General features: G+C 50.1%; 3 protein-coding genes across 8 annotated transcripts; 2 read left to right on the forward strand and 1 right to left on the reverse strand.

The window, feature by feature from the left end:
• The first annotated feature begins 221 nt into the window (after nt 1-221).
• ZNF513 (zinc finger protein 513) lies at nt 222-3,693 on the forward strand. The gene is made up of 4 exons (XM_045447356.1): nt 222-454; nt 697-858; nt 1,840-2,427; nt 2,523-3,693. The coding sequence occupies exons 1-4, from the start codon at nt 400-402 to the stop codon at nt 3,347-3,349; spliced, it is 1,632 nt and encodes a 543-aa protein (XP_045303312.1). The 5' UTR covers nt 222-399; the 3' UTR covers nt 3,350-3,693.
• A 106-nt stretch (nt 3,694-3,799) lies between these two features.
• SNX17 (sorting nexin 17) lies at nt 3,800-9,535 on the reverse strand. Its single transcript, XM_045447357.1, has 15 exons — nt 9,294-9,535; nt 8,751-8,825; nt 7,623-7,740; nt 7,035-7,099; nt 6,646-6,756; nt 6,449-6,539; nt 6,198-6,285; nt 5,888-5,957; nt 5,513-5,605; nt 5,214-5,417; nt 4,966-5,091; nt 4,725-4,802; nt 4,522-4,596; nt 4,389-4,430; nt 3,800-4,295 (listed from the first exon to the last, which is right to left on the reverse strand). Exons 1-15 carry the CDS (start codon nt 9,354-9,356, stop codon nt 4,182-4,184), a joined length of 1,413 nt encoding a protein of 470 aa, XP_045303313.1. The 5' UTR covers nt 9,357-9,535; the 3' UTR covers nt 3,800-4,181.
• Nucleotides 9,536-9,615: 80 nt separating this feature from the next.
• EIF2B4 (eukaryotic translation initiation factor 2B subunit delta) lies at nt 9,616-15,245 on the forward strand. Of its 6 annotated transcripts, none has more exons than XM_045447350.1 (13): nt 9,616-9,780; nt 10,162-10,205; nt 10,528-10,663; nt 10,860-11,066; nt 11,340-11,422; nt 11,588-11,679; nt 11,915-12,029; nt 12,236-12,312; nt 13,500-13,602; nt 13,847-13,974; nt 14,113-14,290; nt 14,696-14,876; nt 14,998-15,245. In XM_045447350.1, exons 1-13 carry the CDS (start codon nt 9,750-9,752, stop codon nt 15,195-15,197), a joined length of 1,575 nt encoding a protein of 524 aa, XP_045303306.1. In that variant the 5' UTR covers nt 9,616-9,749; the 3' UTR covers nt 15,198-15,245. The 6 variants fall into 6 exon arrangements, with proteins under 6 accessions (XP_045303306.1, XP_045303307.1, XP_045303304.1 ...); XM_045447351.1 differs by having other exon boundaries at nt 9,664-9,780; nt 10,863-11,066; XM_045447348.1 differs by lacking the exon at nt 9,616-9,780 and having other exon boundaries at nt 10,053-10,205.
• Nucleotides 15,246-18,863: the final 3,618 nt, after the last annotated feature.

Here is an 18,863-nt window from a genome sequence, read left to right on the forward strand (position 1 = left end):
CTCCTTACCGGCCTGCTTTCTATCTGATCTGTGATTGGCTCGGCCGCTTTCTTTCGTCACAATCACTTCCTGGTCACGCTGTGGACGTTTTCGCCGCTTCTGCTTTCCACGGACTACGCGTCCCGTGTGACTCTGCGGCAGCGGAAGCGGAAGCGAGGACGGAGGTACCAGCTGGTCTCCGTAGGGGGGGGGGGTAGGGGGCTCCATGAATGGACGCGGCGGCGGCGGCGGGAGCGGCCTGAGCTGGGCGCCGGGGCCAGGGCCGGGGGCTGCCCGGGGCCCGCGCCGCTGCATGGGGGCGGCCCGCGGGCCCTGAAAGGAAGGGCGGGCGGGCCGGACTGGGAGGGGCGGGGCCGGGCGGCCGCAGGCCGGAGGCGCGTCGGGCTGGAGCCGGTCACGATGCCCCGAAGGAAGCAGAGCCACCCGCAGCCCGTGAAATGCGAGGGGGTCAAAGGTCAGGGGTCAGGGGCCGCAAGTGGGGGAGGAACGGGGGTGGGGTCAGTGGAGTGGGTTCAGGTCGGGGTAGAGGGGGACTCCTGAGGGATGGGGTGGGCGATCTGGACTCCTAGCTTCTACTAAGAGAACCCGAGAGGGTCTGAGAGTACGGGAAGTACGGGCTGCCAGGGCTAGCTCCCGGGGTGCGGATGATGGGCACGGTTCCTGAGGGAGAATCTACAAGCCCCCTCCCCTCTTCAGTGGATACCGAAGACTCCCTCGACGAAGGACCCGGGGCCCTGGTATTGGAGAGTGACTTGCTACTAGGCCAGGATCTGGAGTTTGAGGAGGAAGAGGAAGAGGAAGAGGAGGAAGGTGACGGCAACAGCGACCAGCTCATGGGCTTCGAGAGAGACTCTGAAGGTGGGTTTGAGGGACTTGATTAAAGATTAGTGACCGCTGGAACCTCGGCCCTTCAGGATCCAGGTTAGGATTTAGTGCCAGTGAGCTAAACTCGAAACAGCGCCACAACCCAGGGATGATTTAGTTTAGATTTGAGCTGGATTTCATTTGCCCAGTTGTTCGATGAGCTCCATCACTTTGTTGAGGTGAAGTTTTGGGGCCTGGTCCAAAGGCGGCATGAATAGCACAGTGGATGACAGAGCAACTGGTTAAAGTTAATGCCCTTTTAATAACCTTGTCCTTCTGCCTAGCACATTCCTTATGTGAAGTTCACTTGAAAAGGTTCAGCAAAACAACTTATTTCAAATTAAGTTATGTCTAATCTAACTCCTTTCACCTGCAGCATAAACCTTTTGTATTGAGGTTTTGGTCTCTATCCTCAAGTATTCTTGCACATTCCTTTCCCCTGTGATGTTAACATCACTCCACCCTAATTTGCTGCACCACTTATCCACTTAATGCTACCCATACTAAGGATGTTTCTGAACGTCATTGAGGGGAATCCATGTAAAAAATAATCCATCCTTTAGGGACATTACTTTGTTTTCACTTCTCTCCAGATTTTGCTTCACTCTTGAGTTTTTATTTTATAATCAGCTCTGTACTAAAAAGGACCTTACTAAAACACAGCTTAGAATAAGATGTCAGGCCTCTGCCTTGTATACTTTTACTTTTTTTTTTATCCCAAGAATCACCTAATTACATTCTTCATTTCAGTCTGTGGTCCACTGTGAGCCTTTGATCCTTTTCCATGCAGTGGAATTAGGTACAGCTGTCATCACTAGGTTAGTCCAGGCTCAGAAGCAGATCATTCATATTGAATTTTCAGGATCACTGAAGTGAAGAGTGGGGCCAAACAAGTGGGGAGACACCAGTGAGAAAGCAAGTTTGGAGCCTGATTGTACTCCATGTTGATGTTTCTTCTCATGTTTGTCTTACCAGGAGACTCTCTGGGGGCCAGGCCTGGGCTTCCCTATGGGCTGAGCGATGACGAGTCTGGGGGCGGCCGGCCACTAAGTGCTGAGAGTGAAGTTGAGGAGCCAGCCAGGGGTCCAGGGGAGGCCAGGGGTGAGAGGCCAGGCCCAGCCTGCCAGCTGTGTGGGGGGCCGACAGGTGAGGGGCCGTGTTGTGGGGCAGGAGGGCCGGGTGGGGGGCCCCCGCTGCCCCCACGGCTATTATACTCATGCCGCCTCTGCGCCTTCGTGTCCCACTACTCGAGCCACCTGAAGCGGCACATGCAGACACACAGCGGGGAGAAGCCGTTCCGCTGTGGCCGCTGCCCCTACGCCTCAGCCCAGCTCGTCAACCTGACGCGACATACCCGCACCCACACTGGCGAGAAGCCCTACCGCTGTCCCCACTGCCCCTTTGCCTGCAGCAGCCTGGGCAACCTGAGGCGGCATCAGCGCACCCACGCGGGGCCCCCCACTCCTCCCTGCCCGACCTGTGGCTTCCGCTGCTGTGCTCCACGTCCAACCCGGCCTCCCAGTCCCACAGAGCAGGAGGGGGCAGTGCCCCGGCGACCTGAAGGTAAAAAGCCAGAGACCAAAAGAACCTGGGACATGGGTGGGTGGCTTTAGGGATACTTGGTTGGATTCATAGACCAGGCCTCATTGTCCCCACAGATGCTCTGCTGCTTCCAGATTTGAGCCTCCATGTGCCACCAGGTGGTGCCAGTTTCCTGCCAGACTGTGGGCAGCTGCGGGGTGAAGGAGAGGGTCTTTGTGGGACTGGATCAGAACCACTGCCAGAGCTGCTGTTCCCTTGGGCCTGCCGGAACTGTGGACGAGAGCTGGAGGAGGGGGAGGGTGGTCGGCTGGGAGCTGCCATGTGTGGGCGCTGCATGCGAGGAGAGGCTGGAGGGGGTGCCAGTGGGGGGCCCCAAGGCCCCAGTGACAAAGGCTTTGCCTGTAGCCTCTGCCCCTTTGCCACTCATTATCCCAACCACCTGGCCCGGCATATGAAGACGCACAGTGGCGAGAAGCCCTTTCGCTGTGCCCGCTGTCCCTATGCCTCTGCTCATCTGGATAATCTGAAACGGCACCAGCGCGTCCACACAGGAGAGAAGCCCTACAAGTGCCCCCTCTGCCCTTATGCCTGTGGCAACCTGGCCAACCTCAAGCGTCACGGTCGCATCCACTCTGGGGACAAACCTTTTCGGTGTAGCCTTTGCAACTACAGCTGCAATCAGAGCATGAACCTCAAACGCCACATGCTGCGGCACACAGGCGAGAAGCCCTTCCGCTGTGCCACCTGCGCCTACACCACAGGCCACTGGGACAACTACAAACGCCACCAGAAGGTGCATGGCCATGGTGGGGCAGGAGGGCCTGGCCTCTCTGCCTCTGAGGGCTGGGCCCCACCGCACAGCCCCTCCTCTGTGTTGAGCCCTCGGGGTCCGACAGCTTTGAGTGCCGCTGGTAGCCGGGCTCTCCATACAGACTCACCCTGAACCAGGTCCTTCTCCCTCAGGGCCCTAAGGATTAGCCCTGACTGTCCTGTACGTTTTATACAGATGGACCAGAAGCCACCTTCTACTTCCTCCCCCGCTGGCCAGGGGCTCCACAGACTAACCTAGGCGCTATATGGACCAGCCCAAACCCTGTGGGCGGGGGGCCCATATGGACCAGGGGGCCTTGCCTTGACTGACGCACTTCATGAGCTCAGTGAGAAGGGCCCTATATTCACCTCCACTGCTCCCAGGGGCAGTAGAGGAACTGGCTGGGGGACTGCCCAGCCTCCCACCTGTTTATTTAACTTATTTCAGTGCTTTATAATAAAGGAAACACTAACAAAGCCATGTCTATGCTGAGTTGGCAGTGGCAAGCACAGCTCCGCCTTACCCTTAGCACAGCAGTCTGTGCTGTGATGGGGGAGCAGGGGCAGTGAAGGGAAACAGAGGTAGGCAGCAATCAGGCTGAGTTTAATGATGGGGAGCTGGGCCAGATGATACACAGACCTCTGCCCATCCCCTTGGCCCATGGCCCCGAGAAGCCAGAAGCAGCCCCAGGGGAAGATGTAGTTCTTCCCCAAGGCAGGTAGCCATGGTCCCTTGGACTTTGTGCAAAATACTAAATGCTAATTTGGCATTAAGGGCCAGCTTTGAAAAGAGAGAACAATCCTTTGTGCAGCCAGCCCGGGGAGTGGAAAGGAAGGTGGGTTAGGAAGCCCCTGGCCGAGAGAAGGGAAGGAAGGAAGAGACCCCCTGGCTTGGGGGATACAGGCACAGGGCAAGTTTCTGAACATTCCTCCGGGGCAGAGGGCAGACATCTGAGCACTGGAGATCACAGATCCTCATCTCCAATGCCCTCGAAGGCAAAATTGCCGTGGACATCACTGGCACTGGCATCTGTGCTGGGACTGCCAATCCCCCGCAAGCTCACGGCACTCAGCTTGCTCTGTAACAAAGGCAGGGTTGGCGTCAGAGGGCTCAAGCCTCCCTGAGGTCCCCCTACCAACACCAACCTCACCAACCCTCATGGGAAACTCACTGAGAGTTTGACCATGGACTCCCGGCTGGCATCGGGTGACTCCTGGGGAAGAGGAGGCAGAGGTGTCAGAGAGCTCACTGGGGAGGTATGGCAAGGCTAGGAGGTGGGGTACTGATCAGAAAGTGATACTTACAAGCAGGGGTGGGGACTTCACTGCTTGCTGGCTGTCTGAGCGTCTCAGGGTGCCCCCTACTCGCCGACGCAGCATCTGGGGATGGAGACGCTGATAAGGGCAGAATCCCTTCGGAATCCCCATCACTTCCCCTCCCTCCCACCTAGGACAAAAGGCAGGGAGAGCACAACCACTCAGCTGCTTGGTCCACACCTCTCGCTTACCTTCCTGATGCTGCCACCAGATTTCTTCACCATCAGTTCATCTACCATAGACTGCAAGCAGATACTCATCATGATAGCCTGAGGGCAAGAAGAGAGCTCAGCCTGACTAGAGTGGTCATCCTGAGCCCAGCACCCCTAAGACAAGGGCTCCCACTCACATGGAGTCCTGGAAGCCCTAGACTTGGGTATTTAAGAGAGCGGTGCAATGGGCTCCAGAGGAGGCATGAGGGTGGGCTCACACCTGGGGGCTGGTGATGGTGACCCACTGTAGCCGGTCCTTGCTCATGAGGTATTCAAAAGCCAGTTCCAGGCGCACCTCACCCCGGCCCCGGCCTGGGCTGCTTGTGCCTCCACTGGGCAGTGGCACCTGGGAGAGAGAGGGGAGTTAGGCTGAGATCATTCTGACCAGTCTGTCTCCATCCTTGACCCACCCATTCCTGAAGCTCAAGGCTTGCCAGAGCACCATTTCAAAGGCCTACCCCAACTCACAGAGGAGGTGACCCGCCAGCACCGCATGCGGGTGACCCGGAAGGAGCCTTCTCGGAGTTGCTGGCCAGGCAGGCGGAGCTGGAGGCTAAGCTCACTGTTGCCTGCACTCACTACCACGGGACAGTCCTTCTCTGGGAAGTCAGCCACACAGGCATCGAAGCGCAAGTAGCCATAGTGCCGCAGTGTCTGAGCCAGCCGCAGGAACTGAAACCCAGTCACCACAGGGGGCAGGTCAGGAAGGGAAGTGGGGTGAGTCAGAAAACAACCCCCCTTGAAATAAAACAGGGAAGCAGGCTTACCTCCTTCTTGGAGACCTTCTCTTGCAGAGATTTGAGCTGCCGGTGCTGCTCCTTGGTGACCAGAATCCACCCACGCTCAATGTCTGATACTGTCTATAGTAGAGACAAGGGGTGGGGGGGTTCGGGGCTCCCAATCAGAGGTCCAAGGAAAGTGTCCAATTACTTCTGTCCATCCTGACCCTTGCAGTGACCTCTTTGCAGTGAGTCCTTGACTATATCAGCTTACAAAATAAGGAGACTAGATTGTGCCAGGTGCCCTGATAGTATTCTAGGAACTTCCCTGTGAACTGGGAGTAAAGACACGGAGTTTTCTTGGCAGAGTGAGACACCAGTATTCATTTCGGGGGAAGGGTTCTGAGGCAGCTCCAAGCTCACCTGAGCATAAAGCAGGTTCAGGCCAACCCGGTTCTCCATGACATCGTCGTCATAGGCAGAGTCCCAGTAACTGTGAGGCCAAGGGGTGGAAAGGGGATAATGGGGCTAAACTGGGGTAAGGCAAGAGAGGTAGAATAGAAAACAGGAGCAATCTGGAATTTGTGGGCAAATGGTGGTACAGTGGGAGGAAGCTAGGAAGGCCTGGTAGAAAACACCCAACGCTACTCCCTTGTCCAGGTTATTCTATCTCAGTACATGGCCCAGTAATCTAATCCAGCACCCTTCCCCCTCCTCCAAACCCAGCCCTGACCTCTTCCTTAGCACAATCTTATACTCTTGACTCCGAAGACTGGTGACAGATACATAAGGCAGCTCAAACTCTTGCAACTTCCGTACGACTGTGGGTTCAAAAAAAAAAAAAAAAAAAAAAAAGGAAAATGCCATGAGACTCAAGGGGAGAAAAGCCAAGAGAGAAACCGTAAGGAAACGTTACATTCTGGGAGGAATTAGGGGGGCAAATTCACTACTAGATGCACAGGGAAGAAGTCCACAGAAACTCACAAGAAAAGGTTCCATCCTCTTTCTCTCGAACTAGAAAGAGACTGAAGTATCCGATCAAGTCATCTGGAAGATCCAGCTTTGCAGCCACAGCCTTGGGAGAGGGAAGGAAGTACAGCTCATCATACTGGCTGGTTCCAATCACCCCGAAACCTGGGACCCTGAGGTGCCGGGGAGGAGGGGCAGCACAAGTGCCTCACCTCTAGGACATCTTCAGTCTGATCTGAAGTTAGCACATTGACGAGAACTTTCTGCCCGTTGCTGAGCAGCACTTCCAAGGAAACTTCCTCTGTGGGGACCTGCTGTGTCTCCTGGTCGTGAATATACATGAGAATGGAGGCACTGCCTTGTTAATACCTGCCCAGTGTCTAGCTCTGACCCATCCTAAACTCTCTATTTCTAGATCCTTCTAACATCTTTATTCTCAGTTGCTTAATTACAGGCTGAGTTTCCTTGATTTCATTAGTACAGTAGAAGCCCTACCTCGTAAAAAAAGGTGCCTGGATGACTCTTGTAGCCACTGCCTTAAAATGACGTAGCCCTACAGGAAAGTCCTTCCCTTAAATCTTGGTGGCACCCAGAGCCTCACCTGCTGCGCTCGACGCAGAAAGCTATTGAAGGTCTCACTGCTCCCAAGCAGCGGGTCTTGCCGAACTGTGGGGACAAGAAGATGATGTTGCAGTAACTTTGGGCTCCCTCTTGACTCTCCCCAGTTCTTTTTTTGGTAGGTTTCCCCCCTACCCCATTTCCTGGGCTGGTGATGGCCTGTCACATCCCCCAGCTGGCCTCACCTCACTCACTGTTTGCATAAATTCTTCACCTGCCCCACCCTTGGCTGCCATCTAGTTGAGTCCAGTCTATAGAACTAGGGAAATAACAATGATGTTAATCTAAAGCACGTCAGATACAAATTAAGCTCTCCCCACCAATCTGAACTGCTTTAAGACTATTTAACATTATGTTAGTATTTCCAAACTGTATTAGTATATTCACCAAATTGCTTTGTTAATACCTACAACATCCTTGTATGCTATTTACTTTTCTTAATTAAATAATAGATGAAACAAAAGGCTCCCCAGATCCAGAAAGTAATTCAGGACAGTCTACAGAACCAGCTGTTTTGAGTCTCTTCCCATAGTTCTCAACTGTTAGCTTAAAGTTCCCTCCAACCACTCACCGGCTTGCATGTACTTCTCTAACTGCTCTCTCCTCTGTTCTACCTCAGCAGGTGTCAGAGAGAAAAGCTTCTTTGGGGGAAATGCAGGAAGAACATTGGCCCCATACTCCTTCCGAAGCTATTTGGAGAAAGAGATACAACCCTTCACATAAACACAGCAAATGAGAAGAGGTAATCCACATTCACAATGTTCTCTTGGTCTCCCTTCCCTTCCCTTAGTCCCTGCTCCCCCATTTAGCCTGGTCATCCAGGAAATAATTCCTGTGGTGAAGGTAGCACACCAACAGAGCTGTGTTCCTCTGTTCTAAATATAAGTTGTGTCCTATCTTGCTATGTACAAGTCAGCCCCTTCACATTGTGGGTGTGGTTTGTATAGGTCTGGGGCCTGGGGAGCCCCCTAATTATTTAGCAAGACTGTTCGTTGAACCCTCACAAGAAGCAAAGGGCTTTACAAGGAAAATTTATGTGCCTGATTAAATATAGCCAAATATGTACACAAAATGTCTTAGAACTTAAAGGGACTTTGCAGAGCAACAACTCCATTTTTCAGTCTTAGAAACTAAGGCCCAAAGAAATTAGGTAACTTAGTCAGAGTTGCACAGTTAGTTATCAGTGGAATCAGGACTCTGTACTGAGTTGAAAGGAGCTTGCAATCTGGTGAGGAGAACATAGAAACATTGCGTCACAGATACATGAGGATAACTGAACAGCTAGGCCCACTGAAAGTTGTTAAAGAGCACAGAAGGTATTGGTGAATGGTTTGTATGAGCAGGGAAAAGAATTTCAAGTTGCAGCTCAGATGACGGAAGGAATGTGCTTCAGCAGCAGAGCGGGGAGGTCGGTTTTTCCATGCACAGGCAAAGGCTGAAGTAAGACGGGGCACAAGGAAGCAAAAAGGCGGATGTGAGTATAAGGAGGAGCAGTTAGAGTAACAGACAGTAAGCTTCTTAGGGAGTTCCCCGGAAATGTCAATCGATAAGATGAAACACCATATCCTCCCCAGTGGCAGTAGTTAAAGGGGAACTACACGGCCTAGAGGAAGCGACGAGGGGGGAAAAACGGAGACACTGATGCCCAATTGTAGGAAAGGGCTTGAAAGCTGCCTCAAGGCAGGGGTGCTGGTCCCACCTGCTCGTGCAGCCCCAGGAGCTGGCTGTAGCGCACCCGGCAATGAAGGACTCCATTCACGTGGATATTATAGGCCTGAGGACACAAAAGCAGGCAAGCATTTTAGGGTCGCAGTCTGGGCGACCCCCTTGAAAACCCCGGCCAGAAGTTGCCTGGCATAACTCCGCCTGAGTAACGCACCGAGATCTTCCGAGGGCTTATTCGTCTGTTCTCCCCAGGGCCAGGTCCCAAAGCAGAAGGACCAGCCCGAGGGCAACTGGGGCGCTGGTGCCGCAGTCTCCCTCCCCAAGAGGCCAGTGACGCCCACCAGAGCAGTCGCGGCCCAGCCAGGGGGGAGGCGACGCAGGCGAACAAAAGACCTGAAGGAGCTGGGGCGACCTTTGGACAAATCTGAGACGGGATATAAGCTCCCAGCGAGGCCGTCAGGAGTCGGCTGCCTGGGAACAGGCCCCAAGGGTGGCGGCCAGGCCTCAGAGGCCGCTCGGAGAGGGCTCCGGCCCGTTATCCCCGCCCCTGCCCGGCCCGGCTCCGGCCGCTCCTCACCACGTAGGCGGAGCCGCCGCTGTCCCCGCTGCGGGACTCGGTTTCAGGAATGGAAAAGTGCATGTTCCCTGCGGCAGGGCCCAGCCGGGCTCCGGACTGACAGGGCTGCAGCGGCTTTATACGCTCGCCTCCGCCGCTCAGCGCGTCCCCGCTGTCTCACTCGCCATTTTGGGGGGGGTGGGGGGGGCTGGGATCGGAGGTGGAAGGGTGGTGGGACGTCCGCTCTAGGGCGCGGCTCCCCCGGCATGCTGGGAACTGTAGTCTAAAGAGCAAGAGCCGACTGCCAGGACTGGGCGCCTCAAGGTGAGAGGGCCCTCATCGGTGCCCGTAGCCCGGGGCGGAGCTCCAGTGCACGTTGGAGATTGTAGTCCGCTGGGAGCTGCGCGCCACGGGTGTCGGCCCAGGTGGCGCTGTAGGCCTAGGGACCGCAGCGGGCGGAGCCTAGAACGGAGGGTGATGGCTGCCGTGGCTGTGGCTGTTCGCGAGGGTGAGTGAAGGGCCGGGGCGCACTAACAGGTACGCGAGCCTCCGGGCGCTGGACGCCCGCGACTGAGCCCTGAGTCCCTCTGGGTCCTGTCGTTCCGTTCCGGCGCCTCTCCGGGCCCTGGTGCGCGCTGCCTGGGGGGCATTCCCGCGCCGCGCACCGGCTGGCTCTGGCGAGAAGGGTAGGGGCCCCTCCCTGCCGCCTCCCCCGCCTTCCTTTTGATCCTGCCGCGCACTGCGTCCCCACGCGGATCCCTGGCTAGCCTCCCGCCTGGCGGCGGAGCCTTGCTCATGCCGACCCGGCAGCCAGCCGTGCCGAGTACGGGTCCCCCCAAACCCTCCCGGACCCTCTCTGGCTCACTTTGTGACCTGTTTTCTGATGCAGACTCGGGGTCTAGGATGAAGGCGGAGCTTTCTACTCGACCTGGGGTAAGTGAGAGTGCCCTTCCAAAACCCCTGTCAAGCGCTACGCAGCAGGCTGTGTCAGCTTCATTCTAACCCAGCTTCCGTCCGCGTTTCACTCTATTTCTCGGGAAAGCCAGATTTTACAGAATTCTTCGACCCCTTACAGTATGAGACTGTGATCCTGAAGGAGAAGCTTCGATCCCTATGGGATGAAAGCTTGTAACAGCTAGCTGGTTAGAGTTAGGATTAGGGGCTTTACTTTATGGGAATCTTGGAAGACTCCAGTAGTGTTTTTTTCATCTTTGGAATTGTTGGGGGAGAGCAATATTCTATGTCTGTGTCTCAGGCAGGGGGAAGGGAGATGACCCAAGAAGAGAAGTTGCAGCTTCGGAAGGAAAAGAAACAGCAGAAGAAGAAACGGAAGGAGGAAAAGGGGGCAGAACCAGAAACTGGCTCTGCTGTACCTGCAGCCCAGTGTCAAGGTGCCGAAGCTTGTTTAAAGGGCTGGGGTGTGGAACTGGTAGAGGGATGTGTGGGAGACAAGAGGGGGAGATAAGACAAAGTTGGTTTGAGCAAGTGAAGTGCGAAAAAGTTTAGGCAAACAGGAGCTTTGACTGGGTGGGGCATAGAAAGATACTACCTGCCTGGGGCTTGGGCACCTCTTCATTCTATCTTTAGTAGGCCCGACCAAAGAACCGGCAGGACCTGGCAGTCAGCAGGCCACTGCTGGGGGTAAAGTTCCAACTGGTCGAAGTAAAGCCGAACTTCGTGCTGAACGGCGGGCTAAGCAGGAGGCGGATCGGGCCCTGAAACAGGCAAGGAAAGGCGAACAAGGAGGGCCACCTCCCAGGGCCTGCCCCAGTACAGCTGGAGAAACTCTCCCAGGTACCTTCCCTTCATTTCAAGACCTTTGTTGATGCGAATTCTTATGTTAGCTCAGGCTTCCCCATGGTAAGACAGCTCTCCTCTCCCATTCTTTGCCTTGGGGCCAAGAGCTCAAAAATTTCCTCTCAACCTCATCCTGTCTCTATTTCTTCTATCCTTTTGTCCCATTTTCCCCCTCCCCCTGTCCAGTTTTTCTTGATGTGCCTCATACCTTAAAAGCAGATTTCTCGTTACCACGTACAGCATCTTGAAGACATAATCATTATCTTTTAGGAGTGAAGCGTCTCCCTGAGCACACTCAGGTTGATGACCTCACACTTCTGAGAAGGCTTGCTAAAAAACCAGAGCAACAACAGGTAGGAAGTGGTCTCGGTGTGTGGCCAGGAATTGCCTAAGGAAGATGGGAAAGAGGGGGAAAAGGTCCTCAGGTGGAAGTGAGACCTGGGGAAGAATGGATATTTGGGTCAAGGTAGCCTCACTGTTTACTTTTTTCCACTGTCCTGTTCCCCTATTTTGTCAAGGTTCCTACACGAAATGATTATGGATCCAAAGTCAGTCTCTTCTCTCACCTACCCCAGTATAGCAGACAGAATTCTTTGACTCAGTATATGAGGTAAGATCCTGTGAAATTGTCACAACTTTTAAGTTCTAGGAATTTTGGTAACTTAGGGTTGAAAGTGACTGAAACTTTGAGATGGGGTCTGTGGGAGGAAGCGTGCACACAAGGCAAAATTCTCGAGGAAATGGGGATGTCTGTGCTAGTGAAGGAAGTTCCTTTTTATCAGGGGCAGGTGGGCAGTAGGTGCTCAGGCTCCCTTGCAAAGTGTGTGACACCGCCATCCCATCAGCATCCCATCCTCTGTGATCCACCCAGCCATGGTGCGACTCGGCCTGCAGTACTCCCAGGGCCTGGTCAGTGGCTCCAATGCCCGGTGTATTGCCCTGCTTCGTGCCTTGCAGCAGGTATGTTGTCCTGTCCCCTCTAGGACCCAATCCCACCTTCCCCAACACTGTGTTCGCTTCTGTTACCCAAAGTAATCTCTGGGGGACAGAGGGGATGACTGCATCCTCAGAACACTTTCCCCAGTGAAGCTTGCCCTCCCCTCCTGCCCCTCCTTCAGAGACCTTTATTAGGGGACATTTTGCCGATCACTCTGTGTACCCTGTAGGTGATTCAGGATTATACAACACCTCCCAATGAAGAACTCTCAAGGGACCTAGTGAATAAGCTAAAGCCCTACTTCAGGTAAGGAGGACCACTACAAGCCCACTCCCATGTCACCAAGTCCTCTTCTTGTACCTTTTCTCTTGCTCTTTTACCTCGTTTCATTTTTCTGTCTAGCATTTATTTTGTAAAGTAAATCGCAAAGAGAATGTTATAAACCAAATAAATTGTGGGATTTTGACATAAGACCTCTGTTAACATACAGAAGAAAAAACATACTACATAAAGTGACACTTTGGTCTCTGAACTATAGTAGTCTAATGTTCTGAGTGTTTTGTCAAAGCTGTATATCGTAAATAGTAACCACAGATCTGAAATGTTTTAGGTCAATTCTTATTTCTGACACTGTGCCCATAGTCTCCTAAGCATATACAATTGTAATAAGTGAGCCATGTGTCCCGATATTATTATTTTTCATCCAAAAGCCTCTTGACAAGCCCTTTTCTTTTATTGCCTTTTTTCTTTTATTGCTTTTTTTTTCTTTTATATCTTCTCTTGTTCTCTTTCTTTTCTTTTTTTCTTCCTATAATTTATTTTTTTATAATTTACATCCAAGTTAGTTCGCACATGGTGCAAGGAGTAGATTCCTTAAGCCCCTTACCCATTTAGCCCACTCCCCCCCCACACACAACCCCTCCAGCAACCTTCTGTTTGTTCTCTGTATCTAAGTGTCTCTTATGATAATTTTGTTCCCCTTCCTGTTTTTGTATTATTTTTTGCTTCCCTTCCTTTGTGTTCATCTGTTTTGTATGTTAAAAGTCCTCATAGGAGTGAAGTGATATGATATCTGTCTTTCTCTGACTAATTTTGCTTAGCATAATACTCTCTAGTTCCATCCACGTAGTTGGAAGTGGCAAGATTTCATTCTTTTTGATTGCCCAGTAATACTCCATTGAATTTATGTAACACATCTTCTTTATCCATTCATCCTACCAGTGGACATGTGGGCTTTTTGGCTATTGTGGATAGTGCTGCTATAAACATTGGGGAGCATGTATCCCTTCCAAACAGCATACCTGTATCTCTTGGATAAATACCTGGTAGTGCAATTACTGGCTTGTAGGGCAGTTCTATTTTTAATTTTTTGAGGAACCTCCACACTGTTTTCTAGAGTAGCTGCCCCAGTTTGCATTCCTATTTCTGTCTTCTTTTTAAACGTGAATGTAAGGTGTAAAAAGTCACATAAACGTGAGGTATTGTTTTTGTAGCTTCCTGACTCAGTGCCGTCCCCTGTCAGCAAGCATGTACAACGCCATCAAGTTCCTGAACAAGGAGATCACGGGTGTGAGCAGCTCTAAGCGGGAAGAGGAGGTGATGAATATGAGGAATGAGCAAGGCATGCACCTGAGGGTCCAGCTGAGAAAGACATTCAGGACTCCCAGGAGGAACAGTGCTGTCATTCTGCCCTGGTCAAGGGTTAAGGAAGTGGTTGGGTTGTCTGACTTGGGCTCCCTTGGAACCCATCATTATACACATATTCAAGCATCTAACACGATGATGATCAGAGGAAGAAATATGACCATTTCTTGTTCCCTAAACATCTTAATCCATTTAGGCCAAGTCAGAACTTCAAGCAGCCATTGACCGGTATGTGCAAGAGAAGATTGTGCTTGCAGCTCAGGCAATTTCCCGCTTTGCTTATGAGAAGATCAATACCGGAGATGTGATCCTTGTGTATGGATGGTATGGTCCAGACCCTATGACTGAGAAAATTGGGGAGTGAAACAATCTGAACAAGGGAGTGTCCCTTTGCCCTTTAGGAATGAGGTGGTTGGTTGTTAGTGAAATCTGTAACTGAATCCTCCTCTCCATTCACTCCAGCTCATCTCTGGTATCACGAATTCTTCAGGAGGCTTGGGCTAGGGGCCGGCGGTTTCGGGTGGTAGTGGTGGACAGCCGGCCACGGCTGGAGGGAAGGCACACACTACGTTCTCTGGTCCGTGCTGGGGTCCCTGCCTCCTACCTGCTGATTCCTGCAGCCTCCTATGTGCTCCCAGAGGTGAGGGCAGATGAAAGGGACTCCAAAGTTGGAGGTAAAAGGGTGTAGTTGTATAGACATAATCCCATCTTCCTAAGGTGACAATTATTTAAAAATACTAGCCCTGTTTTATAGCCCTGTTTATATTTAATAGGAAAAGCACCTACAGCATGTTAATAGTATAGCTGTTGTAAGAACATTATATTAAACTAGGAGCCACCAAGAAGAATCAGGACAAAAGTAACTTTGGAGTTTCGTTTTCCTGTAGGAGGTGCATGCCTCAATGGTCAGATGTTTTCCAAGAAGAAACATTACTAAGTTTTGTTACTGACTCAATATTGCTGTCCTGGGCAGGAGTGGGGAACCTTTTTCCGCATTAATCACTTACTGCATTTTCTCCCCCTCTCCACTGTTCAAAACAAATAGGTTTCTAAGGTGCTATTGGGAGCTCATGCACTCCTGGCCAATGGGTCCGTGATGTCACGGGTAGGGACAGCCCAGCTGGCCCTGGTGGCACGAGCCCATAATGTGCCAGTGCTGGTCTGCTGTGAAACATACAAGTTCTGTGAGCGTGTGCAGACTGATGCCTTTGTCTCTAATGAGCTAGGTAAGGAGCCCAGGAGGGCAGGAGAGAAGATTCTAGAGATTTGAGACTTGGGAGGGAGAGGGAGGGTTGAACTATGATTTGTTCTCTAAAAGGACATAAATGGATACATTTCCCATTGCAGATGACCCTGACGATCTACTGTGTGAGCGAGGAGAACGTGTGGCCCTGGCTAACTGGCAGAACCACCCGTCCCTACGGTTGTTGAATCTAGTCTATGATGTGACCCCCCCGGAACTGGTGGATCTGGTGATCACGGAGCTGGGAATGATTCCTTGCAGTTCTGTACCTGTTGTTCTACGAGTCAAGAGTAGCGACCAGTGAGTGGGGGAACACAGGGTCAATAAATGACATGCTCCCTACATTCAGCAACTTTGCTGCCTTTGTATCTATTTTAGTATCGTCATCACTTAGGTTAGAAGTCCAGACTCTCCAACCCCTCTTTTATTTTCTTTTATTTATTTATTTTGAGAGAGAAAGAGCATGTGTGTGAGTGGGGGAGGGGCAGAGAGAGAGGGGGACAGAATCCCAGGCAGGCTCCATGCTGTCAGTGCAGAGCCTGACGCAGGGCTCAATCCCTTGAACCTTGAGATCATGATTTGAGCCAAAATCAAGAGTTGGACACTTAACCAACTGAACCACGCAGGCGCCGCTGTAACCCCTCTTACGACCTGTACCAATCTCAGACCTTTATGAACCTCTTCAGTAACTAGTTCCAGGTCAGTAGTTTGGGGCCAAAGTGAAGGTCAGTATGGACACCAAAACCGATCCAAGTCATCAACCATTTATCAAGCACGTACATGCCAGACACTGAACTAGATATGAGGAGGAATATAGAGACAGATTAGAGAGTTATCTTTTAGTATTTTAGTATATTTTAAATAATTACATATTAAGTATTTCGTATTCTCAGCATTGAGTACTTGTTCTGTGTCAGAAACTGCTCTAATCCTTTATGATCCATTTAGGAAGGTTAAGATAGCTCTATGAAGAGAAATTTTACAGGTGAGAGAACTGAGACACAGAGAGGTTACCTGCTTAGGAAATATAGCTAAGGCACAGAGAGGCTAAGTTACTGTCCAGGGTAACACAAAAGCAGCTTGTGATTTCAGGCATTCTGGATGGAGAGACTGTGCCCCTAACTTTTTGCTGTCTGCCATTGAGGGGCACTCATCATGGTGGAGGCAGACAGACAATATCTGCAGTATGACAGAAATTCTACTAGTTGCATGAACAGAGTTTCTAGGAGGCAACCATGGATGACACCTAGAGACCTAATAAGGTTGAAGACTTCACAGGGAGCATCTGACCTGTGAGGGTAGGGAGTTTCCCAGTTGGAAAACAATGGGAAGGCAGATCAGCAAAGGGAATAGCTTGAACACAAAAACAGAATAGGCTTTAAAATGCGTGGCCAAGGGGTGCCAGGGTGGCTCAGTGGGTTGGGCTTCTGACTTGCGCTCAGGTCAGGTCATGATCTCCTGGCTTGTGAGTTTGAGCCCTGCGTCAGGCTCTCTGCTGACAGCTCGGAGCCTGGAGTCTGCTTCAGATTCTGTGTCTCCCTCTCTCTCTGCCCCTCCCCTGCTTGCACTCTGTCTGTCTCCCAAGAAATAAATACTAAAAAAAAAAAAAATTTAAAATGCATGGCCAATTCCAATGTGTCAGGTGGTGTGGTGAGGCTAGACCTGAGGTTTATGTGGAGAGTGAATGATAAAGCTGCAAAGGAGGTTGGGTTAGGGCCAGATTGTGAGCCTAACCATTGTGGTTAGCCTAAAAAAATGGAGAGTCACCCATTTTGTGTGTACATGTGTTTTATTGAGAAATTTCAAATAGCTCCGCAATAGAGTGAACCATACTAAGAATCCCCGTCCCAGATACAATTACCAAGATTTGCCACATTTGCTTTCTTTTTCCTTTTTTATCCTTGCTGAAGTTCCTTTACAGTAAATCCCAGATATTGTATCTGGGATTCACTCCTACAAACCTCAGTATGTGTCTCTAAAAAAAATATGGAAGTTTACCATGGTATTGTTACACTTACTAAATTATTTAGTATTGTCCAGTCTATAATCAGATTTCCTTGTCTCAAAAACTGGATTTTTTACAGTTGGTTTGTTTGAATCAGGATCCAAACAAATCTACACATTACATTTGGTTATTATGTCTTCAATTTCTTGTAATCAAAAGCAGTGTCTTCAACCTCCCTCCTTAGGACATTGACTTGTTCAGATATCAGATCATCTTATAAAATATTCCCTACTCTGGATTTGACTATTGGTTTCCATGTAGTGTCATTTAATTCATTCCTCTAACCCCTCAATTTCCATTCAACTTCTTGGGCAAGAATACTTAAGTGGTTCTGTGTTTCATACTGCCTCACATCAGGAGGCAAATAGCTGTTCCATGTTCAGTGATGAGTAGGTCCAGTTTTAGTCTTTTTTTTTTTTTTCCTTTATTTTGTGAGAGAGAGAGTGGGGGTGGGGGGGGAGGGGGGACAGAGGGGAACAGAGGATCCCAAGCGGTCTCTGCACTAACAAGAGAGTCTAATGTGGGGCTTGAACTCATGAACCATGAGATCCTGACCTGAGCCAAAATTGGACGCTTAACTGAGACCCCCCAGTTTTTAAAGTTTTAAATATTAAAATTTCTCAAGTTTTCACTTAGTGGTTTTATCTACTGGTGGTTATTGCCTGAATTATTTCATTAGGGGCTGCAAAATGACTTTCCCCCCTAATTCTATCCTTCTTTCTATATTTCCTAGCTGGTAATCTAAAAAGAATTCCTTCTCCGTAGTTATCCTGAATTATAGTTCTTCTTGGAAAGACAAGATAAATGTTTCTTTCCTTTTATTTGCTTGTTTCAAAAAAAATTTTTTTTTTCAACGTTTATTTATTTTTGGGACAGAGAGAGACAGAGCATGAACAGGGGAGGGGCAGAGAGAGAGGGAGACACAGAATCGGAAACAGGCTCCAGGCTCTGAGCCATCAGCCCAGAGCCTGACGTGGGGCTCGAACTCACGGACTGCTAGATCGTGACCTGGCTGAAGTCGGACGCTTAACCGACTGCGCCACCCAGGCGCCCCTTAATTGCTTGTTTCAAAAAATTGATCACTATTTCCAGTGGCATACAATGAGTAGTTTTTGGTTAGTTGGCTTTCTCTCCCTCTCCCTCCCTCTCCCTTTTTTAAAGGATTATTAACTCGTGGGTTTTTTATTTATTGAGCATCTTAATCATTAAAATTAAGCAGAAGATCCACAGGGTCAACTCTATACTTTAGAAAGGTAACTGATAAGAGATTAGAGGCAGAGGAACAGATCAGTTGAAAGATGGCCTGTCAATCAAAATTACAAAATGCACCTAAACTTTTGGTCCAGCAACTCTGCCTTTAGGAATTTATGCTACCTACCCATATAGTTGCTCATGTTTGAAGTAACAAGGTTATTTATAGCACCATTGACTAGAAACCACCTAAATATCCAATATTAGCAAGTTGACCTTTGAACAACACAGTTTTGCACTGTGTGGGTCCACTTATATATGGATTTTCTTCATTACAGTACAGAACTATAAAAGTATTTTCTCATGATTTTCTTAACATTTTCCTTTTTCTAGCTTACTTTAATACAGTATATAATACATATTAACATACAAAATACACGTTAATTGATGGTGTATGGACTTCCAGTCAACAGTAGGCTATTTAGTAGTTAAGTTTTGGGGGGAGAAAAAGTTAACATGTAGATTTTCCACTACTACACTGGTGTTGGCACCCCTAACCCCTGTGTTCAAGGTCAATGATATACTACATTCATATCATTACTAAGCAGTCATGATAAAGAATGAGGAAGGTTTTATGTACAGAAATGAAACAATCTCCAAAGTATACTGAGTTAAGAGAAGCCAGATACAGGACAGCGTGTAATTGCTGTTTGGATTAAAAGGGGAAAGATATATATGCATTTGCATATGTGCATGAATATATAAAATATTTTG

The sequence above is a fragment of the Leopardus geoffroyi genome, chromosome A3, assembly GCF_018350155.1.
Source record: "Leopardus geoffroyi isolate Oge1 chromosome A3, O.geoffroyi_Oge1_pat1.0, whole genome shotgun sequence".
Taxonomy (NCBI): Eukaryota; Metazoa; Chordata; class Mammalia; order Carnivora; family Felidae; genus Leopardus; species Leopardus geoffroyi.